Here is a 15,752-nt window from a genome sequence, read left to right as displayed (position 1 = left end):
ATTAGCCGGTGTCGCAATTAAAAGCTTCCTCTTTTGTAAATTCAAGTTCAGTTCCTGTCACAACATCTCCTCCCTCTTTTGGGGCGAGCTCCGCCCCCCGCCCCCCTCGCCTGTCACGTGACCTCCACGTTTGTTGGTAACTTACGCTCAGCTTCACGCTCGGCAATGATGACACGCACGCCGCTGACATTGTCTCCTGAACGGCTGCCATGTTTTTGTCCAACACGTCATTGTCGTCTTGTTGGCTGAAGAGTTTAGTCCGCACACACACACACTATGTGACATATGAGTAGCTACTGTGACATTACCCAGCATGACATGCGGGTTTCAGATGCTTTTGTAGTTTTGCATGTCGCCACTACCAGGAGAACCAGAGTACACAGGGGGAAGAGCCACCTGCTGTGGCCCAGCAAGGTGCACTGTATTCGGGCACACGCTCCGAGCAGCCACCGTGACGCCGTTTGGGTCTCTGGCAAACTTTTTGTTCGTTTCAAGCGTTTCAGGTGACTGATAAAGTTTTTTTGGTCCAACCAGAACGTGAAATGTTTTCCTCAGAAGGTTGAGTTATCTGACATATTTTTCTCAGCCTCATATTAACTTGTCAATGATTTGGGGGGTTGGTGTTCATCAAGCCCTGGTCCACCATGACCTCAAGTGAACATGGCCGACTGCGGAGGGAACTCTGCTTCTTCAGGAAATGGAATATAGAACTAAATTTAAAAAAAACAACAAGCCGTGGGCTTGAACGCGGCGGCGGCGCACATGCAAAGTGTGACGCCAACAAAGCAAAGTCAAGCCAAGGATGTTTTTCATTCTCCGACATTCGAGTCCAATTTCCTAAACGTAATTATTTCCATCTGGGACTTCCTGAAGAAGAAGGCAAAGAAAGTTAGCAAGTGGCGGCAAATGTAAACAAAAGGTGTGGCGGCTGCTCAGGAAATACTGCAAACACCATGTACAGTACACGTACAGTACGCGTGTAGATGCAGTACACCCTACACTCATACATGTAGTTATACTGCATGAGTAATGAGATGGTTGGTTCTACTCCTCATTCATAAATAATAGATGCAATAATATACACAATAATACACTATACTGGATCTTTACATTATTATGTATGTATATTATTGTATAATATCTAATATAGAGACATTCAGCACTAAATATGAACATAGTTCACAATGAATTACTATAAGAAACATTTATTTTTTAAAAATGTAAATCATGTGAAATATGATATAAAATACAAAGTACAGCAAAAATAAATACATTTAAATTGAAATATAATACAAATTATTACAAAATAAAATTAATATTTTATTATAATTATAAAATTAAGATGAATTTCAGGTTTTCACATTGCCACAATGATGGCGTCATATTTCATACAATTTTTTTTCCATACAACTTTTTCTGTTCAACACGGGTGACACGTTCAAGGGGTTAAATATAAATCTGAAATCGTAGCGCTCGTCCTCATATGATGGATTATTTAAAATAGGAAACAGGTTATTATAACATTTATTATATTATTTATTATTATTATTATTATAACACGGCTTTACTGGATATTCTATCACGCACACACAGACACACACACACACACACAGACACACACACACACACAGAGAGAGAGAGAGTGGGAATAAGAGCAGCGATGCTTATCATGAAGGCAAGCTTTGAGCTGCCGGCCGTCTTGGGAAGAGGATTTGACCGGCGAGGAACAATGAACTGTGGGAATCCGTTTGTCCTGCATTGATCCTCCTCTCAACACACACGCACACACACACACACACACACACACTTCTCTCTTGTCTGTGGTCAGCGTGAGAGGATGAGCTGAAAGTGGAACTACCTGTTGACAGCCGGTCTCAGGCTGTCCTCAATGGACCACTGTGCCGTGTGGGGGGAGGGGGGGGATCAATGGGGGGTTTCATCACTCTACTTCGCCGCTATCCGTATTCTTCTTCTCCACACTCCTTGGAGCCCAGTGTTTCCCGTTTACCAGGCAGGCAATTTGACGGCGCTAATCCGCGGCGCCTGCCGTGTAAACGTTCTACGTGTCGGGCTCTTCCACGCCGCCGCTTGGGAGTTGGGTGGGAATCCTCATTTTGGACGCTGTCAGGAAGTTAAGGTGGGCGTACTTCGGGGGCCCACGTATTACGTTTGGTGGAGGAGCGTAGATTCCGACCAATCCAACATCGGCATTCATGTTGGCATCTGTCAACACTTTCCCAAAAAATATCATTTCATCTTTTCCGGTTGGAAAAGTAAAGAGGGCTATTAATATGGCGCCCACTATTGGGGTAAAAATCACATTACATTTTCTAGCACCCACGTGGGGCGGTGGTGGAGTGGGTGCATCTCAACTCGGCGGTCGCTTGTTCGATCATTGAACTTACTTGGACTCGTTTTTACTTTTTCCAAAATTGAATTTCCATCTTCTTGGACCCGTTCTAGTGGGGGCAGCCGCCACCAGAGCGGACCCCGCTGAACCCCCAAGTTCTGCCCATACAAGTAATTAACAGAGGGGGTGTCAAAGGAAGCCCTGAGGTACTCCAACCTTTTTACTCTAACAATTTTATATTTCTACGTGATGTCGGCTTTTTCAGAATTCTTGCGCAATTTCTAGTCAAATTTCATTTAATTTAAATTAACGATTTTTTTACGATCTTTGACATGAGAACCAATCAGAAGAACTGCAAATAAGACAGGAAGTAACCCAAAGTCGGCGGTAGAACAGTAGTACCAAAGTAACACAACAATCAAACGGATCATAGCGCAAATGCTAAGTGTTAGCGCCGTAACGGGGGGGGTCCGCCCCCAAAATAAGCGTCATCGGGGACACGCCACGCAAGAAGGCCCTCACGGTGCAAATATGACGTGAGCGTGTACGCGGTGAATGAAGATGGATTAGCCGGGTGCCAGCAGCCCGTGCATTAGCACCTAATGAGCTATTGCATCGTGATTAGTCGATGCCTTTAACGTTGATGCATGACATGCACAAAAAAAAAAAAAAAAAAATCCGACTAATAGGTTTTCGATCGCACTGGTCTTAAATGTTCCAAAGTTTAATGACAAAGCCAAAGAGAGGCCAGGAGAGAAGCTTTATATTCCGAAACTGTTTATTTGCGTATGAATTTATAATGAGCATTTCTAATAGCGAGCCCCACTATTGCCTTTGCTTCAATAATTGATATGCTTACAATTAGACTGAAGCACATATAAATCCCTCATGCATTTATGATGCCTGCTAATATTGATAAGACTGAATTGAACTGTGAGCTGCACACACACACACACACACACACACTCGGGAGGAGGCCCCAGACAGTGCACGCCTGTGTGTGTGTGTGTGTGCTCGCCCGCACCTGAAGGTGAGAAAGTGCAGAAGGAAGTGTGTATTTTTTTTTTTTTGTTCTTTTTTTAATGAGCTGCTGTTTGCGCCGCTGTCAGGAAGTGATGAGCTCGTGCACGGCGACGCTCCACGGCCGGGACAGAGTACCTTCCGGTCCACACCACTCACGTGCACGAGGGGCGGCGGGTGGACGCTGTCAGTTGTTGATTTCACGCGCGCGGGGTGAGTCGCTAAAGCTAAACACGTGGCGTGGGTTTTAGAGGACATTCGCATATTGAATTGTTGTCTGAGAGCGTATGTGTGTGTGTGTGTGCGTGTGTGATATGAGCGTGGGGTGGGGGTAGTGGGGGGTGGGTGTCACATAAGAAATGTCCTTTTTAATCAGGGGGAAAAATATAAAATGACTCGGGAGCAAGGCGCGCATATGAATGCAGCTCATTTGCATATGCTCGTCAGCCAGGATACGTCTGTAAAACACACACACACACACATACACACACAAAGTGGATTTGTCAGTTCATTTCACATTATTCCATTGTCTATGTGCCTTTGTTGTATGTTAAAGATAAAGGCGGGAATCAAATTGGAGAAAAGGGCACGGCTGCTATCTCCTCAAATGAGCAACAGCTCATCAGCCGAGTTTAAATCACAGATTTTGATTCCAAAAGGCGGCCGTGTGCGTCATTCAAATCACTTCTTGTACAATGTCGGCACGCCTGCTGATGGAGGGGAGGCTGCGGCGCCGCATGTTGCACACCCGCTCATCCCCCAAAATTTCCATGCGGGCGCCTGGCTCGCCAATTATCATCATCATCGGAATAAGAGGAGTAATGATGACAATATCCTATAAGTCTTACTGTGGACATTTTACTTTTTTTTTTACCTTAATTTTCCTATTTTTCTTTTTTTTTCCAGAGGTCTTTATATTATTATATATTATTTACATTATTTATGGAGTGCCCCCCTCACCAAAAAAAATTCAAAATATTTCTAAAATAATATTTTTATTATGTTTTTCCCTGAAGTATTTGTATTATTAATTAAAGCAGTGTACAAAACAAATCTAAAATATATTACTTATTATTATTTTTTGCGGGGGGGGGGGTTATTTGTATTATTAAAGTACAATAATGTTCCTATTTTTAATGAGCCGTTTAGATATTTTTTTGCCATTTTTTTTTACGTCATTGATTAATGTTGCCTTTAGATAGATAGATAGATAGATAGACTCCCTTTATTGTCATTGCACAAAAACACAGTAGTGAAATTGCCAACGAAATGTCGTTGCCTGGCTCCCATATAATAACAGACACAAAAGAAGATAAGTAATAATAAATAATAATAATAATAATAATAATGTGGAGAATAAATAGATATAATAGACACCAAATATGAACAACATAATGTAAAGTGCAGCGTGAACAGTAAATTGCCCAAATAATTTAAATAATTAAATAAATAATAATAATGTAAGTAAGGTAGAGGGGCTTATTTGGCATTCAGCAGTCTGATGGCCAGGGGGAAGTAGCTGTCTCTGAACCTGGTCGTCCTACAGCGGATGCTGCAGAACCTTCTCCCCGATGCCAGGCGAGAGAACAGTCCATGCTGGGGGTGTGTGGGGTCAGAGCAGATCCGATGGGCTCTAGATACACACCGGCTGTTTGCTATGTCCTTAATGGGGGGGAGTTGGGTCCCGATGATCTTCTCCGCTGTCCTCACCACTCTCTGCAGTAACGTCCAGTCCGAGGCCTTGCAGCTCCCAGACCAGACGGAGATGCAGTTGGTCAGCAGGCTCTCGATGGTCCCTCTGTAGAAGGTGGTAAGGATAGGAGGGGAGAGGGAGGCTCTTTTCATCCGCCGCAGGAAGTGCAGTCGCTGCTGTGCCTTCCTCGCCAGAGCGGAGGTGTGGAGTGACCAGCCGAGGTTGTCTGTGATATGCACCCCCAAGTACTTGGTTGTGTTCACAACTTCTACGGCTGTGTCGTTGATGCTGAGTGGAGTGTGGCTGGGTCTGGATCTCCTGAAGTCGACGATGATCTCCTTTGTTTTGTCAACATTCAGGATCAGGTTGTTCGCCTTGCACCAATCCACAAGGTGTCGCACTTCCTCCCTGTAAGCCAGTTCGTTGTTGTCCTGAATGAGGCCCACAACTGTTGTGTCGTCCGCGTACTTCAGGATATGGTTGCTGCTGTACTTGGGGCGACAGTCATGGGTCATTAGGGTAAACAACAGGGGGCTCAGAACACATCCCTGGGGTGAGCCGGTGTTCAGGGAGATGACACTGGATGTGTTGTCGCCCACTCTGACATACTGGGTTCTATCTGTGAGGAAGTCAAGCAGCCAGTTGCACAGGGAGGTCTTGAGGCCCAGTGGCTCCAACTTGCGTACCAGGTCCTGGGGGATGATCGTGTTGAATGCTGAGCTGAAGTCCAGGAACAGCATCCGTACATGGGTGTTTTTCTTCTCCAGGTGCTCCAGGCTCAGGTGGAGAGCAGTGGAGATGGCGTCTTCAGTGGAGCGGTTTGGCTGGTACGCGAATTGGAAAGGGTCGAGTGATGGGGGGAGTATGGAGGTGATATGGTCTTTAACCACCCTCTCGAAACATTTCATAATGGTTCTTTAAGAACTAATAATAGCCCACCCTTCAAGCTGCCACATGGAACTGTCTCGAGTACCTTTTTTTTTTTTTTTTTTTTAATAAAATATAGTTTTTTCTGCCGATAATGATGAACTGTGGTGCAGACTTATGTTCAAGTTAGGTCTTTGGATTGTAAATAATTTGCAATGACTCCCGCTAAATGTTAGTTAGCGGAGAAACGGCATTGGCGCCAAACAAGAAACAAACAGAACAGGAAGTGTTATGGAGTGCCCCCCCCACCAAAAAAAATTCAAAATATTTCTAAAATAATATTTTTCTTGTGTTTGTATTTGTATTATTAATTAAAGCAGTGTACAAAGCAAATCTAAAATATATTATTTATTATTATTTTTTGGGGGGAGTTATTTGTATTATTAAAGTACAATAATGTTCCTATTTTTAATGAGCCGTTTAGATATCGGCCGTCATTGATTGTTGATTGTTGCCTTTAAGAATCGACGGCTGTCTGGATGATGAAAAATAATAGCCCACCCTTCGAGTACCTTTTTTTTTTTTTTTTTTTAAATAAAATATCGTTTTTTCTGCCGATAATGATGAACTACGGTGCGGACTTATGTTCAAGTTAGCTCTTTGGATTGTAAATAATTAGCAATGACTCCCGCTAAATGTTAGTTAGCGGAGAAACTGCATTGGCGCCAAAAAGGAAACAAACAGAACAGAACAGGAAGTGGCGTGAAGACCAAGGAAAACCAGGACGGTGTGGTGGTTGTGTGTTTACATGCTAACGTGTGTCTCCTAATCGTGCTAGCAAATAGATTCCTATATTGATAGGAATCCAATTTATCAAGCTTGAGGTGCTGGATGCGGGGGCACCTACCGGAGGGCGGACATGTCACGTCAGTACACAAATGCACAATCGCAGCACCAGGAAGTGATGATTCAGGCCAACGTGAACAATAAAAGCCAACATAAGCCGGTGCAGCGGCGGGGGGGGGCTCTGGCGGAGAATTCCGAGGGTGGCCCGCAAGCAAGCGTCCCGAAGCATTCCTAAAAGCGAGTGGGATTCATGTTTGCAGATAAGAATGCGGCCGGGCCGTGGTGTCGAGGGGCAGGAAGAACAGTAGTCTCTTGTGTCCCCCCCCCACCCCCCCCAGCTCCCACTGAGGCCTGGCTGGTTGAAACGAAGGCCAGAATAAACCGCACTGTGGATTCCTCCGACAGCGTGTAGGCCCGCGCTCGTGTGTGCGCACGTTCAGCTGCCTCCACGCGCCCTCAAAGGCTGCTGATTTTTTTTTTTTCTGATGATTGCGCTCGTGCGGCGTCGCCGCCACTGTTACCAGGCAGCGTGCTAATCAGCTTAATGAGACATTATACAATATTTTGTCGAGCAAAGCAAAAGTGCGCTTATTGTTTGGGCGGCTTTGACCCCGGCAGCAGCCAGGGGAAGCGTACACCGACGTGTTTATACCTCTCCATCTGGAGAGCAGATGGATGCGCGTTTCAGCCTCTATTTTACATGTCATTCCGCACCACCAGGAACGGGAACGCCAAGGAGAAATAGACATAGGTAGCGATTGACATCAAACCTAAATCGTCTTCGTAGATGAGCGCGCCGGCGGCAGATAAGCCGGTTGTTGACTGGAGTCAACCCCTGGCTTTTAAGTGCCGTTGTTAACATCCTAATTGTAGTCCTACGCCGCCGTCCTCACAATGGCGTCGCTGCGTTTCATTAGGGCGTGTAATTGGCGCAATTCTGATAGGATGGGCACAAGTAGCCTAATTAAGCGCCGCTCGCGGTGTTTACACACTAATTATTAGCTCCAAAATGCTGATTTATTTCTGGAGGAAAAAATACTTCTGCCGCAGCATTTCTTCAGTCCGGCGGCCTTTTCCACGAACACAACACGAGGCCGTCATTGGTCGCTTCATCAGGTACACAAACGGACCATCTCCAATACGAGACAGTACTATAAACGCTGAGGACGCCTACCTGGGGAGGTGTTCAGGGCATATCCGACCATTGGCAGGCCTCAGGGAAGACCCGGGACGGACCCGGGACCCGAGACCCGAGACTATGCCTCTCAATTGGCCTGGGACAGTCCGGGCTTCCCTGCCAAAACAAGACCTCAAATATTGATGGATGGATGACTTGAACACCTCCTCCGTGCTGGGCAGAGTTATTTATCGTTCTGTGTGTGTCATGTGACCAAATAAACCACACACACACACAGAATAAAGATCATTAATTTCCTGGTTGGAATCGGTCTATAGTGTCCCAACTCAACCCAACCCAACCCAAAAAGATCAGCAGTCCATTCATCACACCGAGAGAAGGGCAAACGGACTGGTTTGTTCACCATGGTGTTTGTCTAAAACCGAATTCTATGAAAACTGGAGCCTACACCGAGGACTTCCTGTATTGGGTCCTTCGGACCTTGGTCATGGGGCACATCCGACCATTGGCAGGCTTCAGGGAAGACCCGGTACACCTTGGAGAGACTATGCCTCTCAATTGGCCTGGGACAGTCCGGGCTTCCCTGCCAAAACAAGACCTCAAATATTGATGCATGGATGGCTTGAAAACCTCCTCTGTGCTGGGCAGAGTTCTTTATCGTTCTGTGTGTGTCATGTGACCAAATAAACCACACACACACAGAATAAAGATCATTAATTTCCTGGCTGGAATCTGTCTGTAGTGTCCCAACTCAACTCAACCCAACCCAAAAAGATCAGCAGTCCATTCATCACACCGAGAGAAGGGCAAACGGACTGGTTTGCTCACCATGGTGTTTGTCTAAAACCGAATTCTATGAAAACTGGAGCCTACACAAACCGAGGACTTCCTGTATTGGGTCCTTAGGACCTTGGTCATGTCACATTTTTTAAAATACCGTGTCAATCATCAGAGTCTTTGATGCAGCTCTTTAATCGGGCCTAGTAGCTTCCTGAGTATTTGATCTGTAATTTACCACCTTCTCCTCCGTCTTCTTCTTCTTGTGTGACAGGATGGAGGACTCTAGCTTGTGCCTTGGTATGTCGTCAGCGGTGCCCGACACCGAAGCCCACTTGAGCAGCGCGGTGCTAAACGGCCGCTACCCGATCAGTCAGAAGCTTCACCAACTCACCGCCCAGCTGGGACACGCCTTTCCTGACCTTCACCGCCCGCAGCAGATCCCGGAGGAGAAGGCGGCCACACCTCTGGACGAGAAGAGCCACCACGCCGCCCTCGCCAGTCAACCAATCAGCAGCCAAATGGCGCTCTTAGCCAATCAGCTCAACCGCGACATCGACGCCGGAGCGTTGAGCGGCTTGAACGGACGCGTGGACCTGCAGCAGTTCCTCAACGGCCAAAACCTGGGCATCATGTCCCAGATGAATGATATCGAAGATGACGCCCGCAAGAACAGGAAGTACCCCTGCCCGCTGTGTGGCAAACGCTTCCGCTTCAACAGCATCCTGTCGCTGCACATGCGCACGCACACCGGCGAGAAGCCCTTCAAGTGTCCCTACTGCGACCACCGGGCGGCTCAAAAGGGCAACTTGAAGATTCACCTGCGCACCCACAAGCTAGGCAACCTGGGCAAAGGTCGCGGCCGGGTCCGCGAAGAGAACAGGCTGCTCCACGAGCTGGAAGAGCGAGCCATCCTGAGGGACAAGCAGATGAGAGGAAGCGGCGGCCTCCTCCAAGCCCCCCAGACGCCCCACCTGAGTCTCAACAGCGGCGGCGGAGGCGGCAATGCCCTCCAGCCACCGCTGGGCTCGGCCTGTGGCCTCCCGCCGCCGTCGGGCCTCATCACTCCGGAAACCGTCGCCCAGCCGTCGTCTTCCCCCAAGCCAACCGGCGCCCAGGATGAGCAGTCCCTGATCCCGGCCACAGGATTCCGCTGCACCTTCTGCAAGGGCAAGTTCAAGAAGCGAGAGGAGCTGGATCGACACATCCGCATCCTCCACAAGCCGTACAAATGCACGCTGTGCGAGTTTGCCGCCGCCCACGAAGAGGAGCTGATCAGTCACGTGGAGAAGGCCCACATCACCGCAGAAACCACGCAGGGTCAGGGAGGCGGCGGCGCCGGCGGCACGCAGATGGCCACGGAATTCCGCTGCGATGTGTGCGGCCAGGTCTTCAGCCAGGCCTGGTTCCTCAAGGGCCACATGCGCAAGCACAAGGACTCCTTTGAGCACTGCTGCCAAATATGCGGCCGCCGCTTCAAGGAACCCTGGTTCCTCAAGAACCACATGAAAGTTCATCTCAACAAGCTGGCCATCAAGAGCAAGCCGCCGCAGCCCAGCGAACAGGACATGGCGTCCGTCAACAGCATGAGCAGCCTGGCTCAGGAAGCCCACGCCAACCTGTACTCCCGCTACATCTCCTGTCTCCAAGGTGGCTTCCTTTCCCCGGACAAGCACAGCCTGAGCGAGCAGCATCAGATGTTGGCCAAAGCCGGGATTGCCATGAAGGAAAAGGAAATGCTCGGGAAGCTGCTGGGACCCATGGCGGCGGGGATCGGTCACGGGTTAGGCGACAACGAGAAGCGCTCCCTCTTGGGTTGCCTCAACCTCGTCCCGCCCCTCAAGTCCAGCTGCATGGAGCGCCTGCAGGCCGCAGCCAAGGTGGCGGAGATGGATTCCCTCAACAGCTACCAAGCCTGGCAGATCATGGCTCGTGGAATGGCGATGGACCGGGCATTCATGCCCAAGGAGCCGCAGCAGCACGCAACTCCGGGGCAGGAAGAGGACATGGCCGGCGCCGTGGCTTCGTTCTCCAAGGAGAAACATGACTTTGCCCTCATGGCTTCCGCTGACGGATCCAAGAAGCAGCTCTCCGAAGCCTTGCAGGGCTCCAAGGCCGCCGGCGCCGCCATCATGTCCATGAAGGACGACGCCAGAGGCTTTGACTTGATGTCTCACCACATCGCCGCAGAGACCCCCACCTTGGGAAACCCCAACATGGACTACGGTCTCTCCAACCTGAAGGAGAAGCCGTCGGAGTGCCCCGACTGCGGCCGGGTTTTCCGAACCTACCACCAGATGGTCGTCCACTCTCGCGTCCACGGCAAGGACCGGAGAAGCATGGAGGAGGCGCTCCAGCAGCAAGGCGTGGACGAACGCCGCGGCTCGGCCAGCGACCCCGAGTCCCAGTCCATCAGCCGCTCCACCACCCCCGGCTCCTCCAACGTGACGGAGGAGAGCGGGGCCGGAGGCGGACACTCGCAGACGGGAAGCGTCCAGGATGACAGCCCGCATCCTTCGTCTCCTTCCTCAGGTAAGCAGGAATCTTTTGTACGTCTTGGAACGCTCAATGCCAGAACGTCCCGGGTGCTTGGCCGGGACTTGAACCGGGGTTCTCCCTGGAGGGGGTGGAGGTCTGATCAGCAAAGCCAGGGAAATAGTTAATCCTTCATTTATTGTCTTCCGTAGATTCAGACGTATTTCCAATTTCATCGCGGAATGAAAAACAAGCTTCTCATCACTCAAACACTTAGCGTCATCCGCCACGCACGCACGGCGTCCGACGAAGCCGTCAGCGGCCCGCTTGAAGTTGTTCGAGTGTACGTTTACGGGGATTAAGCCAGACCCGTTGCCAATGATTACACAAGTTTTTAAAGGTAACTTTGGCGAGCTCCTCAGGGCGCCGAGAAAGCGCATGCGGTAATTAGGTCACGACTGCGCGATAATCAGTCAGTTTAAGCTAAACAAGACACTAATTAAAGATATACATATAAAGCAGGTCAAAAAAAAAGAGAAGACGGTGAACTTAATTTGCCAAAGCCGCAACGTGCTTTTAAGTCTTTGGAGAGAAATATAAATAAATATAAATGAGAGCGTCTTAGCTTAAGGCTGTAAGCAACTTAATTCCACCAGTGGAGATGAAATTGTTTATTTATTCACAGAGGCATGAAGTCCTTATCACACGCGTGTAGTGTGATGGGTTTGTACACGGGACGGGCGATGTTTATTTTAATCTAAGAAATAATAACAGACAACCCCCCACCCCAATTAGGAATTAATGAAAATGAGAGCGAGATAAAAAGCTATTTTCTTTATAGAGACTATTAAACATAACACTTTCTCAACAGGCTGGGGGTGTCGTGGATGCAATTATCTTCTGCATTTTAATGCTTCCACTCACTCTCGCTCTCGTGCGCGCTCCCGTTTCTTTGACTCTTTGGGCTTTCTCCACTTCACAAGCGTCCGTCACGCGGCGACGGCGAAATAAAATAGCGCTTAAATCGGCTCCCGCGGCAGCATGTCGGATTAAAAGCAAGAACACTGTGATCGCTATACGTCCTTTTTTTACAATGACGGCTTATTAACAAACACGCTAGTTCATCTTTCACTAACTTCACGCAGCTTCATCGTTTTCCGGCCCGGAGTGAGTCCGGCATCGAGATTTTAGCTCGACGGCTAGCGCTTGCGACTCCGGGCCTTTTTTTAAAATGTAAAATTCTGTGAAACAAAACAACAAATAAAGTTGTACGTTTTGTAAAATGATATTGTGGAAAATGGCAATAAAGTAGAGGTCTACACTTTTCCTTGGCCCCCACAGCCGTGGCACGACAGCCACAGCCGTCCACAGCCATGGTGACAAGCGCAAAAATTAAATTACCTCTTTTCAGCTCAAGATAGGATAAATTGTGTGAAAAAAGATGATATGAGTAAGGATTATGGACAATATAGGAGACCTTTCAAGAAACAAATGAGACTATCAATATATTTTTATATTAGATTTCCATAGTTCCAGGGCGGCATGGCGGTCTAGTGGTTAATGCGCAGACCTCACAGCTAGGAGACCAGGGTTCAATTCCACCCTCGGCCATCTCTGTGTGGAGTTTGCATGTTCTCCCCTTGCATGCGTGGGTTTTCTCCGGGTACTCCGGTTTCCTCCCACATTCCAAAAACATGCTAGGTTAATTAGCCACTCCAAATTGTCCATAGGTATGAATGTGAGTGTGAATGGTTGTTTGTCTATATGTGCCCTGTGATTGGCTGGCCACCAGGCCAGGGTGTACGCCGCCTCTCGCCCGAAGACAACTGGGCTAGGTTCCAGCACCCCCGCGACCCTCGTGAGGAAAAAGCGGTAGAAAATGAATGAATGAATGAATGAATTTCCATAGTTCCATAGTAATGTTCTTGAGATTTCTTCAGCCCGCCCTGCCCCGTTAGCTGAGGAGTCCGGCCAGCCGCTCTGTGTAGACCTCTACAATAAAGTCATAACTATTCCATGAATAAAGTCACTATCTTGTATTGTATTATATTTATGGTACAAGACATATTATATCGTTTTATTAGCATACAGCTTGAAATATGAAAAAAATATATATTTGATTGACACAAAGTAAAGTAGTCGTTTTTGGGTTCTTGGTAGAAAAGTTAGAATATTATGGGAATAAATACATAATGTTCTAAGAAGTCCACCCTCGGCCATCTCTGTGTGGAGTTTGCATGTTCTCCCCGTGCATGCGTGGGTTGCATCAGGTTTTCAAAAAAAAAAAAAAAACGTCTTTATTAAAAACAGAAAAATATACAAACTTTTTCAGTGCTTTGGTTCCGATTTTCTACAATAAAAGCTCTGATAAAACATTCCACTGTTCTCAAATATCTTCATTTTTATTTTTCTGCACAAAATAAGATGAAAAATAAAAAAACAAAAAAAGAATAAAGAAAATCAATCAATCAGTAATAAATAAATATAATAATAATAATAAAACACCAAATAATAAAAACTTAAGAAACCACATATAGTTGGTGGGTAGACAAATGATTTTTTTCAGATTAAAATGAACAAAGCATTATTAGAGCCCTGTAGACATGACAAAACACGACTATAGTCACATTTATACTCTTTTTATTTACAACATATTGCGCAACTGCAGGGTCTTGAGACACATGCTAACTCGCAAACTAGAGAGCTAGCGACCTAAACGGTAGCCTTCAAGTTATTTCCTTTAAACTTAAATAGCCAAAAACTTACCACTTCCACATGGATAGGGAGGATAACTATTAACAGTTATTTAACCTTTAACATGAACATTAATCAAACGTAATAATTTTTTCTGGGTACATGATACCATACAGCATCCATATCAAACTTGCGCGGGCCGCGTGTTTGAGACCCCTGGTCCATAGGTATGAATGTGAGTGTGAATGGTTGTTTGTCTATATGCGCCCTGTGATTGGCTGGCCACCAGTCCAGGGTGTACCTCGCCTCTTGCCCGGAGACAGCTGGGATAGGCTCCAGCATCCCCCGCGTTTCCTCGTGAGAAAAAAGCGGTAGAAAATGAATGAATGAAAATGAATGAATGTTCTAAGAAGAAGTTATTTTAGTAGCGTACATGTACACATACCTTTTTGAAATATAATATTTCCCTTTTGAGACATTGAAATAAACCCCCCCTTTTACGACGTGGAGGTGCGTGCGGGTCCTTTTTGGATGAGCGTTTGTCACGTGCTAAAGGAGCGTTGGGGCGGGGACGGGTGAGAAAACATCTTCTAAACGTTACTTCCTGTTTTACAGTCCAAAAGACGCCAACAACTTGTGAACTGGAACAGAGGGACTCTCAAATTAGACGCTCTCGTATGTGAGAACAAAACGTGCAGAAAGGTGTTGCTCCGTCTGTGTGTGTGTGTGTGTGTGTGTGTGTGTGTGTGCGTGTGTGTGTGCGTGCACCGCAATATGTGCGCCTATCACTTTAGCAGCAAACAGGATGTGAGCTATGCATTGTTTTGTTTTAATAGCGTTGATTTTTTAGTAAAAAGAAACAGCAAGTCTGTTAGCGTGTGCACGTGCGTGTGCACGTGCGTGTACACGCTCGTCAAAGCTTGTGCAACCACCCACCGCCAACTCACCACAATTTGAGACTCGGAGCTGAATTACAGTAATCAACGATAACATCTCAACTGTGAACGAAGGTCAAAAACTGCTTTCATCTTGCGGCGTGGGGGGGGGGGGGGCGGAGCCTGTTTAAGACAGCGAATCAAAAAGACGAGCTGACGCGTTAAACGAAGGCGAGCTAGCTAACCTCGCCAAGGTGCATCTTCTTCAATAAAAGTGCTGAAGGAAAAGACAAACGCTTAATCCGGGTTGTTTTCACACTACTTACGTCGTAAAACACTCCCCTGGCGCCGCCCCCCTTCCGAACCCCACCCTCGTGTGTCCCATTTGGTAAGAAGAAGCGCAGCGGCGGCGAAAAACATGGCGGGGGATTAGCCGCACATCCCGCGGTCTTTAGCGCGGCTCAAACAAACAAGACGAGCGCTCTCTCGCGCCGTGCAAATTGAAATGTGACTCGGTGCCCGAGGTTGTGAAGACTGAATATTCATCTTAGTGCCATGTGGCGTTACACACACACACACACACACACACACACACATGCACACACGCACACACACACACGTAACACGGCGTAATTAATACGTCATTAAAAGGCGAGTAAAGTAGATTGAGTGTCGGTAATGACTATGCATGACGATAAACACTCCTAGTGCTAGCTAGCTAGCGGGGCTATGACAGACAAGCATGCATGCTGGCAAATCATAGAAACTTCAACATATCATTAATAATCAGATTAAAAAAAAAACTCAATTAAGAAAATGTCTTATGAGGGAATTATGATATCATACCGAAACTTTCCCCCAACTGTGACGTTCATAAGGTCCCCTTAGCACGCTCGTAAACAAACATTGACTTTTTGTGTCTTCGCCCAAACACTCGGCGAGGACTGGACGTAAAAACACGAAAAACCTCATCAGCCACCTCAAAACGCCAGCGCCGCGGTCAAAGCTTTGCCAGAG

General features: G+C 47.3%; 1 protein-coding gene across 7 annotated transcripts in view; it reads left to right on the top strand.

Annotated features, from left to right (window-relative positions):
• The window catches only part of znf536 (zinc finger protein 536), a 290,819-nt gene that overhangs the window by 174,759 nt on the left and 100,308 nt on the right, over window positions 1–15,752 (top strand). For all 7 annotated transcript variants that reach the window (XM_058078806.1, XM_058078805.1, XM_058078810.1 and 4 more), the window contains one exon: window positions 8,966–11,223. In XM_058078806.1, coding sequence (XP_057934789.1) covers window positions 8,967–11,223 — 2,257 coding nt within the window. In that variant the 5' untranslated portion in view covers window position 8,966. The remainder of the gene's footprint in view (window positions 1–8,965; window positions 11,224–15,752) is intronic.

Source organism: Doryrhamphus excisus, chromosome 7 (assembly GCF_030265055.1).
Source record: "Doryrhamphus excisus isolate RoL2022-K1 chromosome 7, RoL_Dexc_1.0, whole genome shotgun sequence".
Lineage (NCBI taxonomy): Eukaryota > Metazoa > Chordata > Actinopteri > Syngnathiformes > Syngnathidae > Doryrhamphus > Doryrhamphus excisus.
This window is presented reverse-complemented; position numbering and strand designations above follow the sequence as displayed.